The 23451-nt window shown below is 44.8% G+C and overlaps 1 protein-coding gene across 12 annotated transcripts in view; it reads left to right on the top strand.

Moving 5' to 3' along the window:
• LOC101073436 (arginyl-tRNA--protein transferase 1) overlaps positions 1-22989 on the top strand; it is a 56926-nt gene extending 33937 nt beyond the window's left edge. For 6 of the 12 annotated variants that reach the window (XM_011602884.2, XM_011602883.2, XM_011602880.2 and 3 more), the window contains 3 exons: positions 2813-2912; positions 17099-17219; positions 22110-22989. In XM_011602884.2, the coding sequence (XP_011601186.1) occupies positions 2813-2912; positions 17099-17219; positions 22110-22288 (400 nt within the window). In that variant the 3' untranslated portion in view covers positions 22289-22989. Of the gene's footprint in view, positions 1-2812; positions 2913-13441; positions 13585-17098; positions 17236-17301; positions 19299-22109 lie in introns of those variants that run through there. The other 6 variants (XM_029835594.1, XM_029835595.1, XR_003888318.1 and 3 more) reach the window with 6 other exon arrangements.
• Positions 22990-23451: the final 462 nt, after the last annotated feature.

Here is a 23451-nt window from a genome sequence, read left to right as displayed (position 1 = left end):
TGAGAGGCGATGGGCAGGGGTGGCAATTCTCGTTGCTCCCCAGCTCAGTGCCTGTATATTGGAGTTTACCCCGGTGAATGAGAGGGTAGCCTCCCTTCGCCTTCAGGTGGGGGGACGGATCCTGACTGTTTTTTGGGCCTATGGCCCAAACAGCAGTTCAGCGAATCCACCCTTTTTGGAGTCCTTAGAGGGAGTGCTGGAGAGAGCTCATTCTGGGGGCTCCCTCGTCCTCCTGGGTGACTTCAATGCTCACGTTGGCAATGACAGTTTGACCTGGAGAGGTGTGATTGGGAAGAACGGCCCCCCTGATCTGAACCCGTGTGGTGTTTTGTTATTGAACTTCTGTGCTCGCCTCAGATTGTCCATAACAAACACCTTGTTCAGGCATAAAGGCGTCCACATGTGCTCTTGTCACCAGGACCCCTTAGGCCGCAGATTGATGATCGACTGTGTGGTTGTGTCATCGGATTTGCGGCCGCATGTTCTGGACACTCGGGTGAAGAGAGGGGCGGAGCTGTCAACTGTCAACCACCTGGTGGTGTGTTGGCTCCAATGGTGGGGAAAGATGCCGGATAGACTGGGAACGCCTGGCAGAGTCTCCTATCAGAAGGACCTTCAACTCACACCTCCGGGAGAGCTTTGACCATGTCCCGGGGGAGGCGGGGGACATTGAGTCCAAGTGGACCATGTTCCGTACCTCCATTGTTGAGGCGGCTGACCGGTGCTGTGGCCGCAAGGTGGTTGGTGCCTGTCGTGGCGGCAATGCCCGAACCCGCTGGTGGACACCAGCAGTGAGGGATGCCGTCAAGCTGAAGAAGGAGTCGTATCGGGCCTTACTGGCCTGTGGGACTCCTGAGGCAGAAGATAGGTACCGGCAGGCCAAGCAGAGTGCAGCTATGGCTGTTGCCGAGGCAAAGACCGGGGCATGGGAAGAGTTCGGTGAGGCCATGGAGAACGACTTTCAGACGGCCTCGAAAAGGTTCTGGACCACCATCAGGCGTCTGAGGAAGAAGAAGCAGTGCACTGTCATGCTGTGTATAGTGGTGATGGTGTGCTGCTGACCTCAACTCAGGATGTTGTGGATCGGTGGAAGGAATACTTCGAGGACCTCCTCAATCCCACCAATGCGCCTTCCAGGAAGCAGGGCCTAGGGACCTGGGGATAGGCCCTCATATCTCCGGGGCTGAAGTTGCCGAGGTAGTAAAAAAAACTCCTCGGTGGCAAGGCCCCGGGGGTGGATGAGATCCGCCCAGAGTTCCTTAAGGCTCTTGATGTTGTAGGGCTGTCGTGGTTGACTCAACTCTGCAACATCGCGTGGACATCGGGGGCAGTGCCGCTGGATTGGCAGACCGGGGTGGTAGTCCCTCTTTTCCAACTATAGGGGGATCACACTCCTCAGCCTCCCTGGTAAGGTCTATTCAGGGGTACTGGAGAGGAGGGTCTGCCGGATAGTCGAACCTCGGATTCAGGAGGAGCAATGTGGGTTTCGTCCTGGGCGTGGAACAGGGGACCAGCTCTTCACCCTCAGCAGGGTCTTCGAGGGTTTATGTGAGTTTGCCCAACCAGTCCACATGTGTTTTGTGGACTTGGAGAAGGCATTCGACCGTGTCCCTCGGGGGGTCCTGTGGGGGGTCCTCCAAGAGTATGGTGTGTCGGGCCCGCTGATACGGGCCATCCGCTCCCTGTACGATCGGTGTCAGAGTTTGGTCCGCATTGCTGGCAGTAAGTCGAACTCGTTTCCGGTGAAGGTTGGTTTCTGCAAGGGCTGCCCTTTGTCACCGATTCTGTTCATAATTTTTATGGACAGAATTTCTAGGTGCAGTTATGGTGTTGAGGCGGTCCGGTTTGGTGACCTCAGGATCGTGTCTCTGCTTTTTGCAGATGATGTGGTCCTGTTGGCGTCATCGGCCCGTGACCTACAACTATCACTGGATTGGTTCGCCACCGCATGTGAAGCAGCTGGGATGAAAATCAGCACCTCCAAATCCGAGGCCATGGTTTTCAACCGGAAAAAGGTGGAGTGCCTTCTCCGGGCCAAGGAGGAGATCCTGCCCCAAGTGGAGGAGTTCAAGTACCTCGGGGTCTTGTTCACGAGTGAGGGAAGAATGGAGCAGGAGATTGACAGGCGGATCGGTGCGGCGTCCACAGTAATGCGGACTCTGCACCGGTCCGTAGTGGTGAAGATTTACCGGTCGATCTTCGTTCCTACTCTCACCTATGGTCATGAGCTTTGGGTAATGACCGAAAGAACAAGATCACGGGTACAAGCGGCCGAAATGAGCTTCCTCCCTAGGGTGGCTCGACTCTCCCTTAGAGATAGGGTGAGAAGCTCTGTCATCCGGGAGGAGCTCGGAGTAGAGCCGCTGCCCCTTCGCGTTGAGAGGAGCCAGATGAGGTGGCTTGGGCATCTAGTTAGGATGCCCCCTGGACGCCTCCCTGGTGAGGTGTTCAGGGCATGTCCCTCCGGTAGGAGACCCCCGGGAAGACCCAGGACCCGTTGGAGAGACTATGTCTCTCAACTGGTCTGGGAACGCCTGGGGATCCCTCCGGATGAGCTGGAAGAAGTAGCTGGGGAGAGGGAAGTCTGGGCTTCTCTTCTTAGGCTGCTGCCCCCGCGACCCGACCCCGGATAAGCGGTAGAGGATGGATTGATATAATTGATGGCTACAACACTGTGCAGATATGAATTTTTACCATCTCATTTAAAAACATCCAGCACACTGCAACCCGAGTGATTTGGCAAAACTAAATGTATGATTTTAAAGTGTGCAGCCTCAGTCTTTTATACATGTGTCTGTTATTCTTACTACAGGGAAATCGCATTCACCAGGCAGCTGCAGATACAGTCCTCCAAGCTGTCCTACTACTACTTGGGCTTTTACATTCATTCTTGTCCCAAAATGCGCTATAAGGTATGTAGTATTTGCACAAACCAGGTGTCATTTTTCCATTTTATATGATGCTCTCCATTTGATTATTGTGTCATGATTTGAATGTGGAATGATTTTTCCTTCACCTGAATTTTCCGGCAACAATTTCCACCCATTTCTATTTTGCCTATGGCTCATTGTATTTATCTTCCCAGAACTCGCACTTCTCCGTTGGTTTTCTTTTCTTCTATTAAAGTCTTTTTTCACAATGTCCTTTTCACAGTTGGTAAGTCTGTAGATGTGTTTGCACTGTTTCAGTGTGTATGTGTGGTGAATTCTGAGCAATCCTGAACTGTTTGTCTCAGAATGTTGTTACCACAGTATCAGCCTCCCCCCCCCCCCCCACAGAGGTATTTGCCCCATCCCCTCATATCTGCTCTTGTGTGTTTGCCATCGCAGCATCTTGTTCGCAACCTCTCCACTTCTTCCTATTTTACCCCTGGGGTGCAACTACACAGAACAAGGGTGAGAAGGTTGCCCAGTTCCCACCTTTATAGTCTGACACTAGTCTCTCACTCAGAGATACTCATACCCAAACATTCTAAACACATGCATAGTCTTGCTTTATTGTCTGATTTGAAACGGAGCTGAAGTGTTTGATTAATTCACTGACGTACTGTGGGGTTGTTTAAGATGCTGAGATTGGAATCTGATAAATCCACCATTCCTTTTTTCCTCTTTGAGAAACCAAAACATTTAATAGGTTCACTCATCGTGCTGAGAGAAAGATTTGAAACATCTGATGTACGACCTGTTTGAGAATATTTGATAAAGTGAGGATTATTAAAGAAAAAACAAACTTCATTTTATGTTGTCCCTTTGGTCTGTGGAATAATTAATAATTTCCTTTAAGGGAAAATTGATTCCTGCCCATACTTACCAGTTAACCCTCTAATTCATAAAATCCTCAAAATTAGCATTTCTCAATGATGTTTGTACTGATATTTCTGTTTGGCATATTTACTGTTTTTATGTGTGCAATTCCTTAAGGTTTGTGTTCTTTCAGCCAAGAACAGTCTGGCTAGTGTCCGGGTCTGCTTTGTTCTCACAGCTGAGACAAAATGTCACACTGGTTTGGCTGGTGGGTTCAGAGTTAGGTGAGGGACCAGACAAAGCGTAGCCCAGGACCCCCTAATGATGCTGAACAACATTGGTGCCAAGTTTCCCTTGCCCGGATGCGGGTCACCGGGGCCCCCTCCTGGAGCCAGGCCTGGGGGTGGGGCACGTTGGCGAGCGCCTGGTGGCCGGACCTCTGCCCATGGAGTCCGGCCGGGCGCAGCCCGAAGAGGCAACATGGGACCCCCTTCCCGTGGGCTCACCACCTGCAGGAGGGGCCAAGGGGGTTGGGTGCATTGTGTTTTGGGTAGCAGCCGGAGGCAGGGACCTTGGCGGTCTGATTCCCGGCTGCACAAACTGGCTCTAGGGACATGGAATGTCACCTCTCTGGTGGGAAAGGAGCCTGAGTTGGTGCGCGAGGTTGAGAAGTTCCGACTAGATATAGTTGGCCTCACCTCGACGCACGGCAAGGGCTCTGGAACCAGTCTTCTTGAGAGGGGTTGGACTCTCTACCACTCTGGAGTTGCCGATGGTGAGAGGCGACGAGCAGGGGTGGCAATTCTGGTTGCTCCCCAGCTCAGTGCCTGTGTATTGGAGTTTACCCCGGTGGATGAGAGGGTAGCCTCCCTTCGCCTTCGGGTGGGGGGACGGATCCTGACTATTGTTTGTGCCTATGGTCCAAACAGCAGTTCAGCGTATCCACCCTTTTTGGAGTCCTTAGAGGGAGTGCTGGAGAGTGCCCCTTCTGGGGGCTCCCTCGTCCTCCTGGGTGACTTCAATGCTCACGTTGGCAATGACAGTGTGACCTGGAGAGGTGTGATTGGGAAGAACGGCCCCCCTGATCTGAACCCGAGTGGTGTTTTGTTATTGGACTTCTGTGCTCGTCTCAGATTGTCCATAACGAACACCTTGTTCAGACATAAAGGCGTCCACATGTGCACTTGGCACCAGGACGCCTTAGGCCGCAGATCGATGATCGACTTTGTGGTTGTGTCATCGGATTTGCGGCCGCATGTTCTGGACACTCGGGTGAAGAGAGGGGCGGAGCTGTCAACTGATCACCACCTGGTGGTGAGTTGGCTCCGATGGTGGGGAAGGATGCCGGACAGACCTGGCAGGCCCAAACGTGTTGTGAGGGTCTGCTGGGAACGCCTGGCAGAGTCCCCTGTCAGAAGGAGCTTCAACTCACGCCTCCGGGAGAGCTTTGACCATGTCCCGGGGGAGGCGGGGGACATTGAGTCCGAGTGGACCGTGTTCCGTGCCTCCATTGTTGAGGCAGCTGACCGGTGCTGTGGCCGCAAGGTGGTTGGTGCCTGTCATGGCGGCAATGCCCGAACCCGCTGGTGGACACCAGCGGTGAGGGATGCCGTCAAGCTGAAGAAGGAGGCGCTATCGGGCCTTACTGGCCTGTGGGACTCCTGAGGCAGCAGATGGGTACCGGCGTGCCAAGCGGAGTGCAGCTACGGCGGTTGCCGAGGCAAAGACTCGGGCATGGGAAGAGTTCGGTGAGGCCATGGAGAACGACTTTCGGACGGCCTCGAAAAGGTTCTGGACCACCATCCGGCGTCTGAGGAGGGGGAAGCAGTGCACTGTCAACACTGTGTATAGTGGTGATGGTGTGCTGCTGACCTCAACTCGGGATGTTGTGGATCGGTGGAAGGAATACTTCGAGGACCTCCTCAATCCCACCAACACGCCTTCCAGTGAGGAAGTAGGGCCTGGGGACCTGGAGATGGGCTCTCGTATCTCCAGGGCTGAAGTTGCCGAGGTAGTTAAAAAACTCCTCGGTGGCAAGGCCCCGGGGGTGGATGAGATCCGCCCAGAGTCCCTTAAGGCTCTGGATGTTGTAGGGCTGTCGTGGTTGACTCGACTCTGCAACATCGCGTGGACATCGGGGGCAGTGCCGCTGGATTGGCAGACCGGGGTGGTAGTCCCTCTTTTTAAGAAGGGGGACCAGAGGGTGTGTTCCAACTATAGGGGGATCACACTCCTCAGCCTCCCTGGTAAGGTCTATTCAGGGGTACTGGAGAGGAGGGTCCGCCGGATAGTCGAACCTCGGATTCAGGAGGAGCAATGTGGTTTTCGCCTTGGGCGTGGAACAGTGGACCAGCTCTACACCCTCCGCAGGGTCTTCGAGGGTGCATGGGAGTTTGCCCAACCAGTCCACATGTGTTTTGTGGACTTGGAGAAGGCATTCGACCGTGTCCCTCGGGGGGTCCTGTGGGGGGTCCTCCGAGAGTATGGGGTGTCGGGCCCGCTGATACGGGCTGTCCGCTCCCTGTACGATCGGTGCCAGAGTTTGGTCCGAATTGCTGGCAGTAAGTCGAACTCGTTTCCGGTGAGGGTTGGCCTCCGCCAGGGCTGCCCTTTGTCACCGATTCTGTTCATAATTTTTATGGACAGAATTTCTAGGTGCAGTCATGGTGTTGACGGGATCCGGTTTGGTGACCTCAGGATCGCGTCTCTGCTTTTTGCGGATGATGTGGTCCTGTTGGCTTCATCGGCCCGTGACCTCCAACTATCACTGGATCGGTTCGCCGCCGCATGTGAAGCAGCTGGGATGAGAATCAGCACCTCCAAATCCGAGGCCATGGTTCTCGACCGGAAAAAGGTGGAGTGCCTTCTCCGGGTAAAGGAGGAGATCCTGCCCCAAGTGGAGGAGTTTAAGTACCTCGGGGTCTTGTTCACGAGTGAGGGAAGAATGGAGCGGGAGATCGACAGGCGGATCAGTGCGGCGTCCACAGTAATGCGGACTCTGCACCGGTCCGTTGTGGTGAAGAGAGAGCTGAGCCGAAAGGCGAAGCTCTCGATTTACCGGTCGATCTTCGTTCCTACCCTCACCTATGGTCATGAGCTTTGGGTAATGACCGAAAGAACAAGATCACGGGTACAAGCGGCTGAAATGAGCTTCCTCCGTAGGGTGGCTGGGCTCTCCCTTAGAGATAGGGTGAGAAGCTCTGCCATCCGGGAGGAGCTCGGAGTAGAGTCGCTGCTCCTCCGCGTTGAGAGGAGCCAGATGGGGTGGCTTGGGCATCTAGTCAGGATGCCCCCTGGACGCCTCCCTGGTGAGGTGTTCAGGGCATGTCCCTCCGGTAGGAGACCCCCGGGGAGACCCAGGACACGTTGGAGAGACTATGTCTCTCGGCTGGCCTGGGAACGCCTGGGGATCCCTCCGGATGAGCTGGAGGAGGTAGCTGGGGAGAGGGAAGTCTGGGCTTCTCTCCTTAGGCTGCTGCCCCCGCGACCCGACCCCGGATAAGCGGTAGAGAATGGATGGATGGATGGGTTCAGAGTTACACATGACATCTTGCTCTTAGCTCCAAAACTTGGCCCTTTGGTCCAGCCCAACCACTGATATGAAGCTGAAGAGAGCAGAAGATGAAGCAGTTTGAGGCTAAATGAGACAAAAGCCCTTGGACATTGCCTCCAAACAAGGCAAATTATCCCCCATCACACCAGTTTGTGATAAAAATCTTTCAGCATTCTGCTAATGTGCTAAAGAATTCCATTCTATTTTTCCATTTTATTTGATGGCTTTTTTAAAACTTTTACTTTATATTGTAGCATTTTTCCATTTTCTTGCATACATACAGTATGGACACTTCCATTTTTTCTTTTTTAAAGCTTTGGATAAGTGGACTTCGATGATAAAAAATGAATTGCTGACCAAGTTACTTGACCAGTGTGCAGTGTCTGGTCTTAACCAATCAAGCAGTTTTCAAACCCCATATACTGTACATTACACACAGACAGAAGGCCCAGTTGGACCAAGTTGTGGAGGGAGGGAGAGAGCTGCATGAAGGGGTTACTCTTGTTATTAATGTTCACTTTGAAAGAATGTCTTACTCTGAGACTAAGAGATCATTAAATTGTCCATAGAGGAAGAAAGAGGGAGTAAGGTGGAGAAAGAGGCTGATGAGGTAAAAAGAAGTGACAGAATGAGTGCCAAATGAGAAAAGGAAGCAAAATGAAAAGGATTATTCATTTCCCACTGATGGTTAAATAGTTGCATTGCAGCAGCTGCTTCCCTCTTCTTTCCATCCACACATCTTCTTAGTCACAGACAACAAACACTGTCACAAATCAATTTTGTACTTATACAAGCCGCACCGGATTTTAAGCCGCAGGTATCCCACGTAGTAATATTAAAAATTAGATCGAAAACATTAAGTACCGGTATATGTTTTTATTACCGTAAGAAACAAGTCACTGACAAGTGACAAACAGACAGGTAAGAAACAACAGCCACTCTTTTCACTTGTATGTTTATACAGAGACCTTAAATCCAATTTTTATCACGTCAGGATTTTTTAACTATAAATTTAATCCGCTTAGCAACATAAATAAATTGCACCGGTAAATGTTTTTTTTCCTAACGGTGTCTGTAATGCAGCTACCTTGAAATATACGTTTGTATCAGCTACACACAAATTACATTGTTTATGCTTTTTTACTCAAACAATGAACAATCTAAAAAAACCCCGATGGCCCACCTCTAAAATCTTCTATTTTCATCTTGGTGACAATTGCTTTTGGCTTCCGTCTGATTTGTACAGCGGGAACACCACGGCCGCGGAAACACCGCTCTCTGTGTGTTGACCCAGTCTTCCAGAAGGTTTTCAAGCTCGAGCCACCTGCTATGCTTACGTCTAAAAGCTTTTGTCGTCTTTTTGCTTTGGATCAGTTCTTCATGCTGGCGTCTCCACCTTCTCACCATTGATTACCGTAATGTATGCCAAGATTACGTGTGGCAGCTCGATTTCCTTCTTCAACCGCCAGGGTGATCGCTTTTAACTTAAAAGTCGCATAATATGCTTTTCTTCTAGTGTTTTCCATGTTGATGAGGGTTAGTAAAAATGACTGATTCACGCTAATTGTGATAGTGCGCCACGAAAAAACCCATAAATAAGCTGCACCGTAGAATAAGCCACAGTCTTTAAAGTGTAGAAAAAAAGTAGCGGTTTGTAGTCTGGAATTTACGGTAGCTTCATTTTCACTCAGTTGCTCCTTATGGCCTCCACTCTGTGTCTGAGGGCCATTTTGTAACCTCCTGAAGGTTTAGTGCTCATGACATCAATTAGACATGCTAAGATGCCTCCCAGCTCAGGCATGTACATTTGGCCTCGTTTTCTCAAGACAATCAAACACACACCTGTTTACAATGGAGAATTTACAGAAGAGAGACCCACGAAAGCAATGCTTGTCTTTCTAATTGCCGCAGTGTCATCAATAGCAACTTAAAGAAGCCCGAACTTTATGTCTGCTTTCTGCAGGTTATAACATGTTAAAGTGCTCAGAGGCATGTCCATCAAGACTTTACATGCATATTGTTTTGACTATAGGGGCTTATTTAGATTTGCTGTGCCTGTGTGTGACCTCAAATTCTGGGTCTCATGTTTGAACAGATTTAGAACGACAGTCAGTAAATCAGAGGCATCTTAAGGTGTGTATTCCTAAAGTGTGTAGCCCATATTTTGGACTACCATGCTACCATAGTATCCAGTGGATTTCTTTTAATCAGATTTTTTCATGACAGCATACCTTCCCTTGTGATTTTTTTAATTCATGCTTTTGGAATTAGAATTGCAGCCGTATGACAGATTTAGACAGCGTAAGGTATGACTGTATTTTGTTTGCAGGTCCAGACAGTGTACAGCCATATCTTACTTTCTGCCTTCTTTTCCATTTCCATTTTTCTATCTGGAACTGTTTAAAGAAATCAGCCACCATGAGATTTGGGATGACAGATGGGAGCAGTGGGTACTTTATAGCTGCAGTAGCAATGATTCTGTTTCAGTAGTTATACATCTAGTCATCTTTGAGTCATGTTATCTGAAATGTAGGTGTTATTGAGTTACTGTGATGAAATCCGTCTTGAATTAATTACATTTTGCCACCTGTTTACTGTCAGAAATGTATTTCTTGGGGGTTTTTTTCTTACTAAAAACCAAATGGATGTTTTTTAATGTATGGACAAATAAAATTGTTGAAAATACATAAAATGAATATTTTAGGTGTTTTCAATTATTTTTATAGTATTCTGTGTATTATGCCCACTAAAGTGTCATCAGACCCAGTCAGCCCATTTTTACTGTCTCTGTGAAGTTTATAAGCCAACACATACCACTTTTGTTGCATTTCAGCTCTCCCTCATTTTAAATTGGAGGCTTTTTGACAGAAACCATTTTGTTTGGTTTAGCTCTCCATGGGACCACCAACAGTGCACCTCTCAGCAGAAACATTTGTTTTAAGATTTTGATGATTTTTCTGTTATTCTTTATCATATATTTTTGTTTTTTACTCCCCCCTGTTTGTGTCTTAGCATGCTCATTTTTAACAAATCATCACTAGGTGAAGCCCACTCTGAGGGTAGCCACTGCTTGGCACCCCCTAGGTGGAGTGCTGACAGGGTGAGAGTCTTAAGGAGCAGCAATTTAAGAGGTCAAGTCAACCAGTTCCGTCTTGCTGTGTGTACTAAAGGTAGAATTTTGGAGGTCAGAGATGGCGTGAAGGTCACAGTGGTGAAAACAACAGTTTAGAGAACTGTCATGCAGAGCAGATCAAAAGTCTTCTGGATTATTTTCAAATTGTAACTCTAAAGTTCTAAAGTCATTTTTTGCCTGGAAACATATTGAATTCTTTGATAATCGCTGCTGCTCAGACAGACCTCACCTCATAAGTGGAGCTCAGTCTCTATTCAGTCTTTGGGTGCAGGGCCTCTGGTTGGCTTTGTAGCTAAATGTGGGGTTTTCAGACAGGCATAACAGCTCATCTGTCTATTATGACCAGAGGAGAGAAAGAGATAAACATTGCCTGCTTTGTGAGTTGATACCTATAAAAGTGATGCCATTAGTTCTCAGCGCTTCGTTGAAACATGATCCTGTAAAAACATTTTCTCCTCATTAACCTGTCATTCGTGAAGCCGTGACACATAAGCAAAGGAGTGGTGGGACAGAGCGGGTTGAGTGGAGGAATCCTGTTAGGGAAAGTCCTGGGGCCCAAAGAGGGAGACTTTCTTGCCTTTTTGCTTTCTTTGAGTCCATCCTGTGGTAACGTGATGAAAATAGTCAAAAGCTCCAATAGGCCCCGAGTATTTAAACGGCAGCATTTAGCATTAATCTCTCTGAACTATAGAGCTAAGACCTGGTCACTGACATGCATACCTTGAAACATACACACACTTATTGCCACATACAGGCTTTTATTCCAAGCTGTAGCTTGTTTGCACATGTCTTTCACTTGTGCCATCCGACCATAGTTTGGTATTTGTCTAGCTGCATAAGTGTTTGAGCTGCGCTGTTTATGTGTCCCCGTCAGTACCCTGCTTCAGCTAGGTCCCTTGTCAGGGCAAAATATATGTGTTTGAGTCGGATAATGGTGGCTTTATATTGCGAGTTGTACGCTGGAGAAAGGGGATCTGAACCTGTGTTTGTTGCTCTTTGACTTGAGATTAGCTCAGTGTGACCCAGAGCCAGAAGAGTGTTGCCTCAGGCCCACCCAGGGTAGGTGGGTTCGGCCCTGGGTCACATTGTGTCTCTAAATTCCGATCTGTCTTCTGTGGCTCACAATTATAATTGTGAGAAGCTAGACCACAAATATATGAAAAATGTATTTGTCTGATTAATTTGTAGGTTTGTGTTTTGGCAAGAGTGGTTGACACATATTTAATGTTATTTCATTCTGTTCTTACAATTCTAAAATATGGAGAGGTGGTGTTAACAGCAAACGAACTAGGCCACCAATAATGACCTCATCTACAATGTGACAAACTTTACATCAGACACTTGGAACCACTCCATCACACACTAAAGTAGGTGTTCAGTTAACCAGGAGATAACTGTATAGCAGAAAAACACTGGTATGCAGTTATCTGTGTCCATACTATCATAAAGAATAAGCTCATTTTTTCATCCTGCTCACAGCTGGACTGGTGTGCTGCAGAAAGACACAAACATACAGATATACACCATGGACATCTCCATTCAGAGTGAGTTGAATGAGAACACCACTGGAGGAAATGAGCATCAGATGTGCTGTGAAAGTCCTGTAGATGGAGGTAGAATCCCCCTCTTACTAGGCCATGAGTTCACCTCCTGGTCCTTCCTCCACTGAGTCTGAAAATACATCAATTTGACCCCTGTAAAAAGAGAAATGATATCCAGTTTCTTACACCTCTCTGTAGTGAAAGTCATTCCTAGCTTACCCCTCTGCCTCATGTTACCAAGTCAGTTTTGTCAGAAATAATACATAAAATAAAAACCAGCTGAAGTGTGGCATGATTGCAAGAGGAATCGATGGAATTTGTGTTGTTTACAACTTGTAGGCTCAGTAATGTGGCAAGATGAGGGAAAACTCCCCTCAGGATAATTTAATCCCTTTTTCTTTCTTTTTGCCATGTGTGGTGTGTACAAAATGATACTGTTCTGAAAACTGCCATAAAGTCCCCACCCCCACAGTTTTTGTGAGGTTTTCAATACACAGTTATTGTGCATCTATATCAGGAGTATGTTTTACCCTAAAGTGGAAATGTAGGGTTTATTAATGCTTTGCATGTAGTAATGAAATGATATAAACATTTATTGACATTAGGAATGCAGCTATGGAATATTTTAGTAATTGGATATTATCCTGAAAATTCCTTCAAATACTGAAATAATTGGATAAAACAGTTTTTACTTGTTTGAGGAGCAATTATAAAGACATAACAGTAGGTTGGCCAGATTTGAGTGCGTGAAAAGGAGGACCCGTCAGCGGTGTTGAGTGGGTGCATGCGGGTGACTACTTTCCCCCATTTTTAGGTCTCAAAAAGAGGATTGTTCAGTCACTTTATACAAGAGCCAATATGGGTAATGTAAGCCCATGGTACCACAACAGTCTGTGTGAAATACCATTCTTTGAGCTTTAAATTTAAGTAAGCAATTACTCAAGAAATTGTTTCACCCCTAATTCACACATATACTGCTCACAAAAATTAAAGGAGCACTTTAAAGAAACACATTAGATACATCAGATCTCAATATGAAGTTGGATATCTATACAAATAACGACAGGGCAGTGTCTTAGGAACAAAAGGATGCCAAGTCTTTTAATGGAAATAAAAGTTTTCAGCCTACAGAGGGCTCAATTGTGTAGACACCATAAAATCAGAGTGAAATGAAGATGTGGCAGGCTAGTCCATTTTTTCCAAAACTCAAAATGCTTTTCAGTATCTTGTGTGGCCCCCACGAGCTTGTATGCATGCTTGACAACGTCGCGGCATGCTCCTAATGAGACGCCGGATGGTGTCTTGTGGCATTTCCTCCCAGATCTGTGTGAGGGCATCCCTGAGCTGTTGTACAGTCTGAGGAGCAACCTGGCGGCGCCTAATCGACCGAAACATAATGTCCCAGAGATGTTCTATTTAAGTCAGGGGATCGTGAAGGCCATTCAATTGTTTCAATTCCTTCATCCTCCAGGTACTGCCTGCATACTCTTGCCACGTGAGGCCAGGCATTGTCGTGCATTAGGAGGAAACCAGGACCTACTGCACCAGCGTAGGGTCTGACAATGGGTTCAAGGATTTCATCTCGATACCTTATGGCAGTCAGAGCACCATTTCCTAGGCAATAGAGGTCTGTGCGTCCCTCCATGGATATGCCTCCCCAGACCATCACTGACCCACCACCAAACCTGTCATGTCTTCTCCAGACTCTTTCACGTCTATCACAGGTGCTCAGGGTGAACCTGCTCTCGTCTGTGAAAAGTACAGGGCGCCAGTGGCGGACTTGCCAATTCTGGTGTTCTTGAGCAAATGCCAGTCGAGCTCCACGGTGCTGGGCAGTGAGCACAGGGCCCACTACAGGACGTCGAGCCCTCAGGCCACCTTCATGAAGTCTGTTCCTGATTGTTTGGGTAGAGACATTCACACCAGTGGCCCTCTGGAGGTCATTCTGTAGGGCACGAGCAGTGCTCAGCCTGTTCTGCCTTGCACAAAGGAGCAGGTATCGGTCCTGCTGAGGGGTTGAGGACCTTCTACGGCCCTGTCCAGCTCTCCGAGAATAACCACCAGTCTCCTGAAATCTCCTCCATGTTCTGGAGATTGTGCTGGGAGACACATTAAACCTTCTTGCTGCAGCACGTGTGGATGTGCCATCCTGGAGAAGTTGGACAACCTGTGCAACTTCTGTAGGGTTAAGGAATCGCCTCATACTGCCAGTAGAGATAATTACGCAAGCCAAAATCAGCACGAGTGGAAAACCAGCCAACAAAGATCAAGAGGGAGAAACTTGAAATGACCTCCACATGTAAAACCAGTCCTGTTTTGAGGGTTTTCTAATTGTTGCCACTGAAGTGCACCAGTTGTTAATTCCATGAACACCAATACAGCTGAAATTGATTAACGAGGCCCTCAGCTGCTTAACCAACCAGAAAATTATCAGACAGGTTTAATTCAATTCATGCCAGGCCCAATAAAAAAAGTGTTCCTTTAATTTTTGTGAGCAGTGTATATATATATATTCAAATTCACTTACAGTTGATGACAGAAGAGACACAGGAGACACTGCCTCAATAGTTGCATCTCTTTTTTTTTCCTCTAATCAAAGCTACTTTACTGTGTTCAGAAACATAAAGTATGTCACTTAATTTACTTCAATTTAGTTAGACAGAGCTGTAAAAGATACTGCACATACCAATCTCTCAGTCCGGCAGGAAGAATGAGGGGGGGAAAACCGGAGGGAAAAAGTGGTGTAGGTTTTCTTGAGGATTCCTTGGCTGCAGTGACACCCTGGATTTATGTGACTGATTAATAGCAATTGATATAACTCTGCAGTATGGGGATTGGAGATGAACAAGGTGACAGTTGTATGTGAAGTAAAAGAATTACTTACCATTGACACAGATAACATGTCACCATTTTCCTTGTAAAAAAAGTGAAAGTGAGAAAGGGTTTAAAAAACTTATGTTAAGTGCATTATTTGACAGTTGTGTACTGTGATGCAGCGTTTTAAATAACCACTTGATGTAATAATAATTTTATATACGAAATAAGCTCAACAACACACACACACAGACATCATCTTCATCGTCAACATCATCATCCTGTGATGCAAATGAGCATCGTAGCCCCTGTCAGTCCACACTGTCACCTTTAAATCCCCCTTATTGCAAGCATGCGCAGGGTGGAAGGGGCAGGTAACAGGCTGGTGATGGATTTGGTGTGTAATAGATCCTGAGATTCTAGAAAACATGGATTCCAGCAACTGAAATGTGGAAGACCAAACCAAAAGCATTTTCCATGCCTGGAACTGTTACTGGGCAGATTCAAAAGTCCTCATTCTGGGGCTTTTTGGTCAATCACACATAGCCCCTACCACCTCCCACAGCCTCTTTTATGCCTCTTAGTGAGTTAAAAGCTGCTCACTCGACAAGATACGCAAGAGTAATAGATCAATTCACTTCAGCTATTAACTTTAGCTGTTTCAATCTGCACATCACTCTTATGCCTCAGTTATCTAACTTTCAAGACTCTCTGGTGGTCTATGTATCAGTTAGATTAGAGATGGATTACTGTATATGAGCAAGCTGATGCAAACTGTATAAAAGACTGGAATCTGGAGAGGTAGCTGTGAATTGGAAGGACTTGGACCCAAAGACCTGAAGAAGAAAATCTGGGAACGTTAAAGAAAAAAACTGGTGACCTCAGTTTTGACTTTCAGGGCAATAAAGAAAAAAGATGACAGATTGCTGACAGGTCATAGCAAACTAAACTTTTTTTCTCCTGGTTTCTGTCTCCTCTGCCTAGACCACTAATAACATTATCTTATGCTAATCCATTTGTCTCTTCATCGTCTTCCTGATGAAAATTAACAGCACACCACAGCATATATTATATTAATGATTGTCAGCTATAATCTAGATCTGACTTTAATTATTACATTTACAGAAATGACAGTTCAAAGGTTTGCATTGCTATAAATTTTGATTTTTTGCAGCCTGTGTGGGTTGACATGCAGTGTGATGGCTTTAGCTGTGTCTCTGGGCTGAGCAAGTATTTGAATCTTCTGTGCATCGAGGCGTGTCCAACTAGGATGTTGATAGAGATGAGGTAGAGTGTGAATGTCTCACGCCAACTGTGTTGACAGTCACAGAAGGCTGTAGGTTGTCAAGACATGGAGAGCATCATATTGGTGCGTGCTAGTTATCATGTGTAGCATTCCACCACCATCCATCTGTTTACATAAGCATAAAGTATGTTTAGCCTAGACTCTGTCTAAATCTTAGCTTTTCGCTCTCATTTTTTGCATAGCATTGAGAATTCAAGTTTAAAATTTAGCCGTACTTATATGTGGGGAAGAAGAAGAAAATCTTGGCCTAAGAAGACAGATCATGTTTCCAAGATTCTTCTGTTTTTCATTTCTGTCAGAACAGCCTAGTTCATTCTCCTGGCAACCTACACTGCATGTGAAAACAAGCAGCATATTTTCCATAGGCCTACTAACAGATAATTCATTGACACAGATCTTCTATAGCTGTGGTTTATACTGTGGTATTTTCTACTTTGAGTTCATATCAACATCCATTCTTGGTCCAAGTTTGAATTAACCAGCACTTGAACCATTTGTTTGTCCTCATGTTTAATGCCTAAAAGACGAGGTATTATTGCATGTGCTGAGATGGTATTACAGGCGCCAATTTGTTTACATAGCTGTTTTGCTGTTTTACTTTCCATCGAGAACACAGGTCACTGATAATGGTGTCATCTCCTCTCTCTCTTTCTCTCTCTGTGTCGGTCTCCCTCCTTCTCTCTCTCTTCATTCAATCCCACACTAACTTCTTTTCCCTGTACCTTGCAGCTGTTTTTGTTCAGTGTCATTTACTTTCCATCTAAAATGTTAGCTCAAATTTACGCTGGTACCCATTTCACAAGCACACATTATAGTGCTGGTGTATTTACATTTCCTGAGATATATTGCTCAAATAAAAAGAGGACTGAATGTTTGATCCAAGTCTCAGTCCTGATCCTCCTAACCTGACATGACATGTTGAGATGTAATTCTTGTTTTCATAAAGTATTATACTTAGACTAAATAAGGTATCACCCCCTCTCTCCACTTTTTCTTTTAATCCTGCAGGGGCAATACCGGCCTTCAGATCTCCTGTGCCCAGAAACCTTTGTATGGGTACCAATAGAGCAATGCACACCACACCTGGACAATGCCCGCTATGCTCGTTTCAACCAGGATCCTGATGCAGGTATGGCTACCTCAAGGTGAAGTTGTTGTGAATATTTTAACATATATTAATACTTTATGCAAATCTTTAAAATATCTTACAGAAACCAAGACAAAAAAGAGGATTCAAACAAGTGGCAGCCAACCAAAAAAAATAAATATTTAATATAGTACATTTATGAAACTATAATTTGACCTTTTTTTATTGTCACAGTGTCTGATTATAACTGATGTCAGACGTGACCACTAGTAACAAATGAGACCATCTGAGCAGCAGACACCAACATCAATCAAATCAAACCAACTCTTTCATCTTGTCATTTGTCTTGATTTCCTTCATATTTCAAATTGTTTTTCAGTGAGAAATTGAGGAGGTAATCAGATGGTATTTAATTAATAGTGGCACTTAAATGAATATACACTCTGCAACAGTTAAACACAAACAAAATAAATTATTAACATTATTTTACCTACAATACTTGGAAGTGGAAGTAGTGAGTCAGTTGAAGTCCTGTATTTCAGTGAATGCATTTATCAACTTCAGTTGACAAATTCATAAAGTCTATCCAAAATACATTTTGATTTGTTGCAAACAAAGGGAATTACCGTAAACGATTAATCTCATTTACATTTACATTAATGGGGTACACTGGAGAAACATTGTACCCCATAAACATTGGTAGTGTCACTGGAGACTGTTGGCTTCAGGGCTGGACTAGAAGTGTAAAATGTAGAGATTAGCAAAATACCACAGAATAAGAATTGTCAAAATGACTTTAGACCCATTAGAAGTAGTTTCTGGTGCTTAATAAATGCATATTAAACACGGTAATATAAAGACAGCTACTGTCTCTTTTGGACATTAATTCCCCACACGTACAGCTGTTGGTGTCGCCAACAACCTTTTGACCTCATGGTGTAGGTGCAACAGTGGACTTGCTGTGGACTTGCATGTAAATGAACTCCTTTCTCTCAGGCAGTCCAACTGGTAGAGCCGGTGCCGTCTTTATGGATGGAATTTGTTGCCTTTGGAAGAACAGTAATATTAGTAATAATACAAGTCGTCAGAAGGTAGACTGTCAGACGCCCATTGCTTAGACTGGCAGGGTGAGACAGGGGGCCAAGGAGAGTTTAATAGTTGAGTGCTTAAAAGTTGTGTAAAGAAAGTTTGGAATAATGTTAGAGAGATTTTTTTTGGTTGTTTTTTGGAACTCTCTCTTCCCTCTCCTGAATAGAAAATCCCACAAAAACCACGCTGTGTTTTGTTTTGTGCAGCCATGCATACAGCATAAAGGATTTTCACCTCATTCAGGCATTGTCTGACACAATTTATCTTGGATAAAGGGCCGTTGCTGTACAGTTAATTTTGATTTTATGTTAGACACAGATGCATCACAAACAAAAAAGCTCCAAAAGCTCCCTCACTCTGATTCCTCATTTCATGTCACAATGAGGTGTGGTCTGTAGAATTTTGTGCAGCGGCTGTCAAGAATCACACATCCACACATCTTAAGGAATTTCAAAACACACTTGTTTCCTGGATAGTTTTAGTTTTGGAGATGTCCCCATACTCAGGAGAGAAATGGGGCAATTTAAGTACATTTTTCCAGATGCTACAGTTCTAAAGGGCATTTTGTCAGTTTTTCTGTTTGACATGTTGTTTCGTGTGGACATCACAACCACATCTATTAGTTTGGCATTAGACAGAGAGTGGGATCAAACAATTTGGGTTATTTTCCGGCCAGTCAACAGTATCTATTGCTGAATTACATCTGAATTTACGTCACAAGGATCCTCAAAGAGGATAAGGTACTAAAGTTTTCCAGTGGAAATCCATCAATAACAATCAGAGGCTGTTTGACTAAGTATCAAAGAGGAAACAGCAGGCATGATATAACAGGAATTTTCGATATTTAACAGTTATATACAATCATCAAAATCACGTTGATTGTGTATGCTGGAAATCTTTGACAGTTAAATGACTATACTTACTACTCACTCACTCACTCACTCACTTTCTACCGCTTGTTCCTCCACTGAGGGTCGCGGGGTGACTGGAGCCTATCCCAGCACAATGGGCGGAGGCAGGGTACACCCTGGACTGGACGCCAGTCAATCGCAGGGCTAACACATATAGACAAACAACCATTCTCTCTCACACTCACACCTACGGGCAATTTAGAGTTTCCAATTAGCCTAATCCCCAATCATGCATGTCTTTGGACTGTGGGAGGAAGCCGGAGTACCCGGAGAGAACCCACGCACTATACTTACTAATTAATTGAAACTAAAAAGGTTAGAAAAACAAATTCAGATTATTTAGTGTTAATATCAGTTAGTGATTAAAGTTTCCAGCAGAAATTCCTGCCAAATTCATTATAACTCATAATGTGCTCTGTCCTGAACTCCAAGCATCAGTCAGGAGTGAAGAGAACTGCAATGACGGTCATGCGTTGAAACTGTTGGTGGTTGCAAAGCTGCCCTAATGAGGTGTGAAACGACGGCTTATCTAAAGTTTACATTGCTGTGTCCAAACCAGGCTCCAACTGATTAACATGCTTGTTTGTGACATGTCCGAGGCTCTGCCGCCTAACTGTGGCCTTCCTTAAGTGTGTAAACATGTGTACACATTTTGTACCCGTTCTTGTCTTTCAAACAGTTTTAATTACTAACAGTTTGTCACAGAGAGAAGCAGGATAAACACTTGATAAAAACAAGAGGACACTTGACAGGCCATAGCCTGGACCATGACGACACCCAGAATATCTAAAATGTGTGTATAAAATAGTCCCACTCTTTGTTGGTTGGACCTTTGTTGTGTATTAATTTCGGATGGGTTTTTATTTCTTGAGGATCAGACTTTTGCTCTTTTGTGTTATTGTGACTGTTTTCATGGTCATCTGCAGAAAACTAAGTTATTCCAATGTTTGATGGGTGCCTTGTGACACAGGATCTTGAACCCTGGTCTTCTGAACATACTTCTTACATCACAAGTTTGGCCTTTTACTTTAAAATGTATGCCCCGGGCTTGGATTTGAAACAGTGGGTCATAGGAAATGGTCATAACCCGATGGCCTGTGTGTTTAGCAGAGTATGTAAAAATCGACCTGTGACCTCAGAGCATGGAGTCACTGAACGTCCGGTGGGCCTGGCCGGAAGCGTCTGGAGCTCCTTGAAAGGATGGGCAGGGCGGCATTCACGAAGGCCGAGAAAGAAGAAATGAAAGTTGTTTATGTGCTGAGCGGATGTTTGGATGGAAGAGAGAGAGAGATAATGTCTGCTTAGTGTTGAGGGTAATCAACTAGTCTCAAAGCAACATTCAGTTCATCCATTTTGGTCTGTTTATAGCATATTATCTTTACACTGTGCTTTACGGCATCTGTGTGGACCAGTGTAACTTTAATTCAGTGTTGTCTAACTGGACCGTCACCCTGATAAGAAGCATGTACTGGGTGTTTTCAAATGCAGTCCTTAAGGTCATTAATGAAGCTTGGAATGTTCATATCTCTTTAAATTTCATCCAGTCAAGACGCAATTTTTATAGCCTCATGGAAGTTGCGTAATACGTTTGTGTCTTTTGAAAACCCATTGAGGCTTGGCATAGTGCTGATACTGCTGAACACCAAACAGTGGTTGAGGCATTACCGAACAGGGAACCAAGTTAATCAATTAAACATGAAGCCACAATGCATTTGGAAAATAAAAGGACATGTTGAAATATATAAATGTATTTCTTTGAGGGGTGGAAAAGCAAAGGAGCCAATGGGCTTTGTGCTCATGCTCGGCTCTTAACGCATACAGCTGTAAAGAACTGTGCAAGTTGCTTTCCTGGATGGATGGACTGTATATGAAGCTGATCTGTCTTCTGTTCAACCATGACATTACTTTATCCAGAAAAAAATTATTAATATTTTTGAAAAAATTGCTTTGATACTTAAATTGTCACAACAGTTACATGGCAAGTACCTGAAAGGACTGTTGAAAGAAGGTGACTGTTAGACTCATCTCAATGGTGAGTCACCTTCATAACATTTTTACATTTTCACTTCACGCTTGCGTTGTAATAATCATCTGGTTTCTCAGCTGTGAGCCATATGAGTGTTGTTGTTCTTGAGCAGTGATTGTGAGGCGCCAAACTCTATTAAAATCCAATTTGCTCCTGTTGGGCGAATGCGTCGCCGCCATGGGTTTTGGCAAGCGAGTCAACTCCAGACTTTTCATCTGCTTCTTCTGTAAAGCCAGATTTAGGATCTGAGTGATGGATAGAGCTATTATTTGTAGAGTGCATGGGATATACAACGTAAAATATATAATTAACCTTCTACTAAAGAATGGTGTGCAAGCACTTCTGGAGGGACTTGATGAATTGGCTTTTTTCTGGCTCTTGAATGTTTGTCCAAACAGCAGAAGTTTTGGAGCAGATAAGATGTTATTTTATGTGTGCATTGGAGCAGTGGATGTATGTGTACCCAAACATACATTTTATTTAGTCAAATATCCTTTTTGAGACCTTTGCGTGACCTAGGTTCCTGTGGGTCATCATTAATATGTTTTATTCTTTTTCCATCTGACTTTGCAGAAGACTGCTGTTAGCTGCAGAGCACGCACCCTTTTGGCATTAAAACTGTCTTTTATGATTGTAAGGGAAGCTGGCAGAGTACAATATACTGTAGGTCCTGACTATGGAGAAGGAGGTTAGTCCTCTAAAAGATGCCATATACTGTATTTCCCTTCTCACACTACTCTGCAACCCCAGGGCTAAGGTCATGGGGGAATAATGCTTTCTGTTCAACCAAACAATCTCTTAAAATAATGTTTTCTTGTCAATTTCCTCAGAGGGAATATAAGAATCATATATGCCTGCTATGTCTGCTCTTCAGTGCTCCTCTAATGTTCCTCTGCTTATGTGCAGGAGATGCTTGTGTGCTGACGGACTTGGGCAGAGCTCTGGTGCTCTACAAACGAGGCCTCATGCCCTATGCTGTCTACTCCCGCAAACGTAAAGGCTGCAGTGATGAAGACGAGATGCAGCAGTACGCCAGCCTGGTTGGCCAGAACTGTGTCGAGAGGATCTTACTCTACCGCTCCTAGACAATACAGTCACGTGGGCATTTTAATATATGTAACACAACTATACCAGCAATCATGCTGTCTGTGTCACCATGAGTTAAAGTGCTTACTGTTGCCTCTCAGCTGCCTTTTCCTTACCTGTCTCTTGTCTGACTGCTTCTAATTCACATTCATTTAAAAAAAATGGTATGAAGCCTGTCTTTTTTCTGTCTTTTAAAGGTACCATCCTGAACCACTCCACTGTTTGTTTGTGGGGGTTTTTAAACCCCATTTCTGTAAAGTTTTGACACAGACTAAAGGGAAAATTTAAACTCAATTTCCTGGTTTGCGACACACTGAAATTACATGTTTAATTGAAAATGGCTCATTTAAATTGACGTTCCAGGAACTGCAATAATTTGTATTGCCTTCATTGTCATCAGCTCGTGGTGTGATTAAATTATTGTAATTTTAATGCAGCCTGTACAAAAACATTTCAAATATATTTTTGTTAGATGAGGGCACATAGATAGCAGATGAGACACTCTAGTGATGGTAACAGAGCACATTCAATAGTTTAACAGCCACATTTGGACAACAGCTGATATGCACACTTGAATTGTGGTATTATCTGTGTATCTTTTTGGCGGTATCCAAACACAACAACAAAATATTGTTGAATTTGTCTTTTGTATGTTTGGTTTTTTTTCCTTGAGTAAATAAAGGACCTGCCTATTCCCTAATTCGACTTTTGGTCTCCTTTTGTTGTAACACAACTCTAAATGCACTTGCAGGATTGTTTTGGTCTTGACCATATTAATCAATGAAATTGCATGCACACACAAACACACACACACGTGCAACCAGAGATCAGGCTTCTGGACTCACAATGGGCAGCAGGTGAGCACTATATGAGATGGTAGAGCACAGATGTGAGTCAGCTTTTCGCCTTAATATGAGTGTCAACATGCTGCAGAGGACTCTGCGCAGTTGGGACATTACTATCATGTTGATCTGTGTCGCTGCCCATAATTTGAAGTATGAGGTCTGCAGTGGCCTTGCAACACTGATGAGATATAGAGAATAAAGCTGCTTGCTGTATTACCTCAACCAAGGAGGTCACAGTATGTGACAACAGGTTGTGAACAAAATACCTCAATGTTATGAACTGATTTTGATTATTTTTTTGTAAAATGTTGATAGCC

This window comes from Takifugu rubripes, chromosome 4, assembly GCF_901000725.2.
Source record: "Takifugu rubripes chromosome 4, fTakRub1.2, whole genome shotgun sequence".
NCBI classification, from domain to species: Eukaryota; Metazoa; Chordata; class Actinopteri; order Tetraodontiformes; family Tetraodontidae; genus Takifugu; species Takifugu rubripes.
The sequence above is the reverse complement of the archived record's forward strand: the minus strand, read 5'-3'. Positions and strand labels throughout refer to the sequence as shown.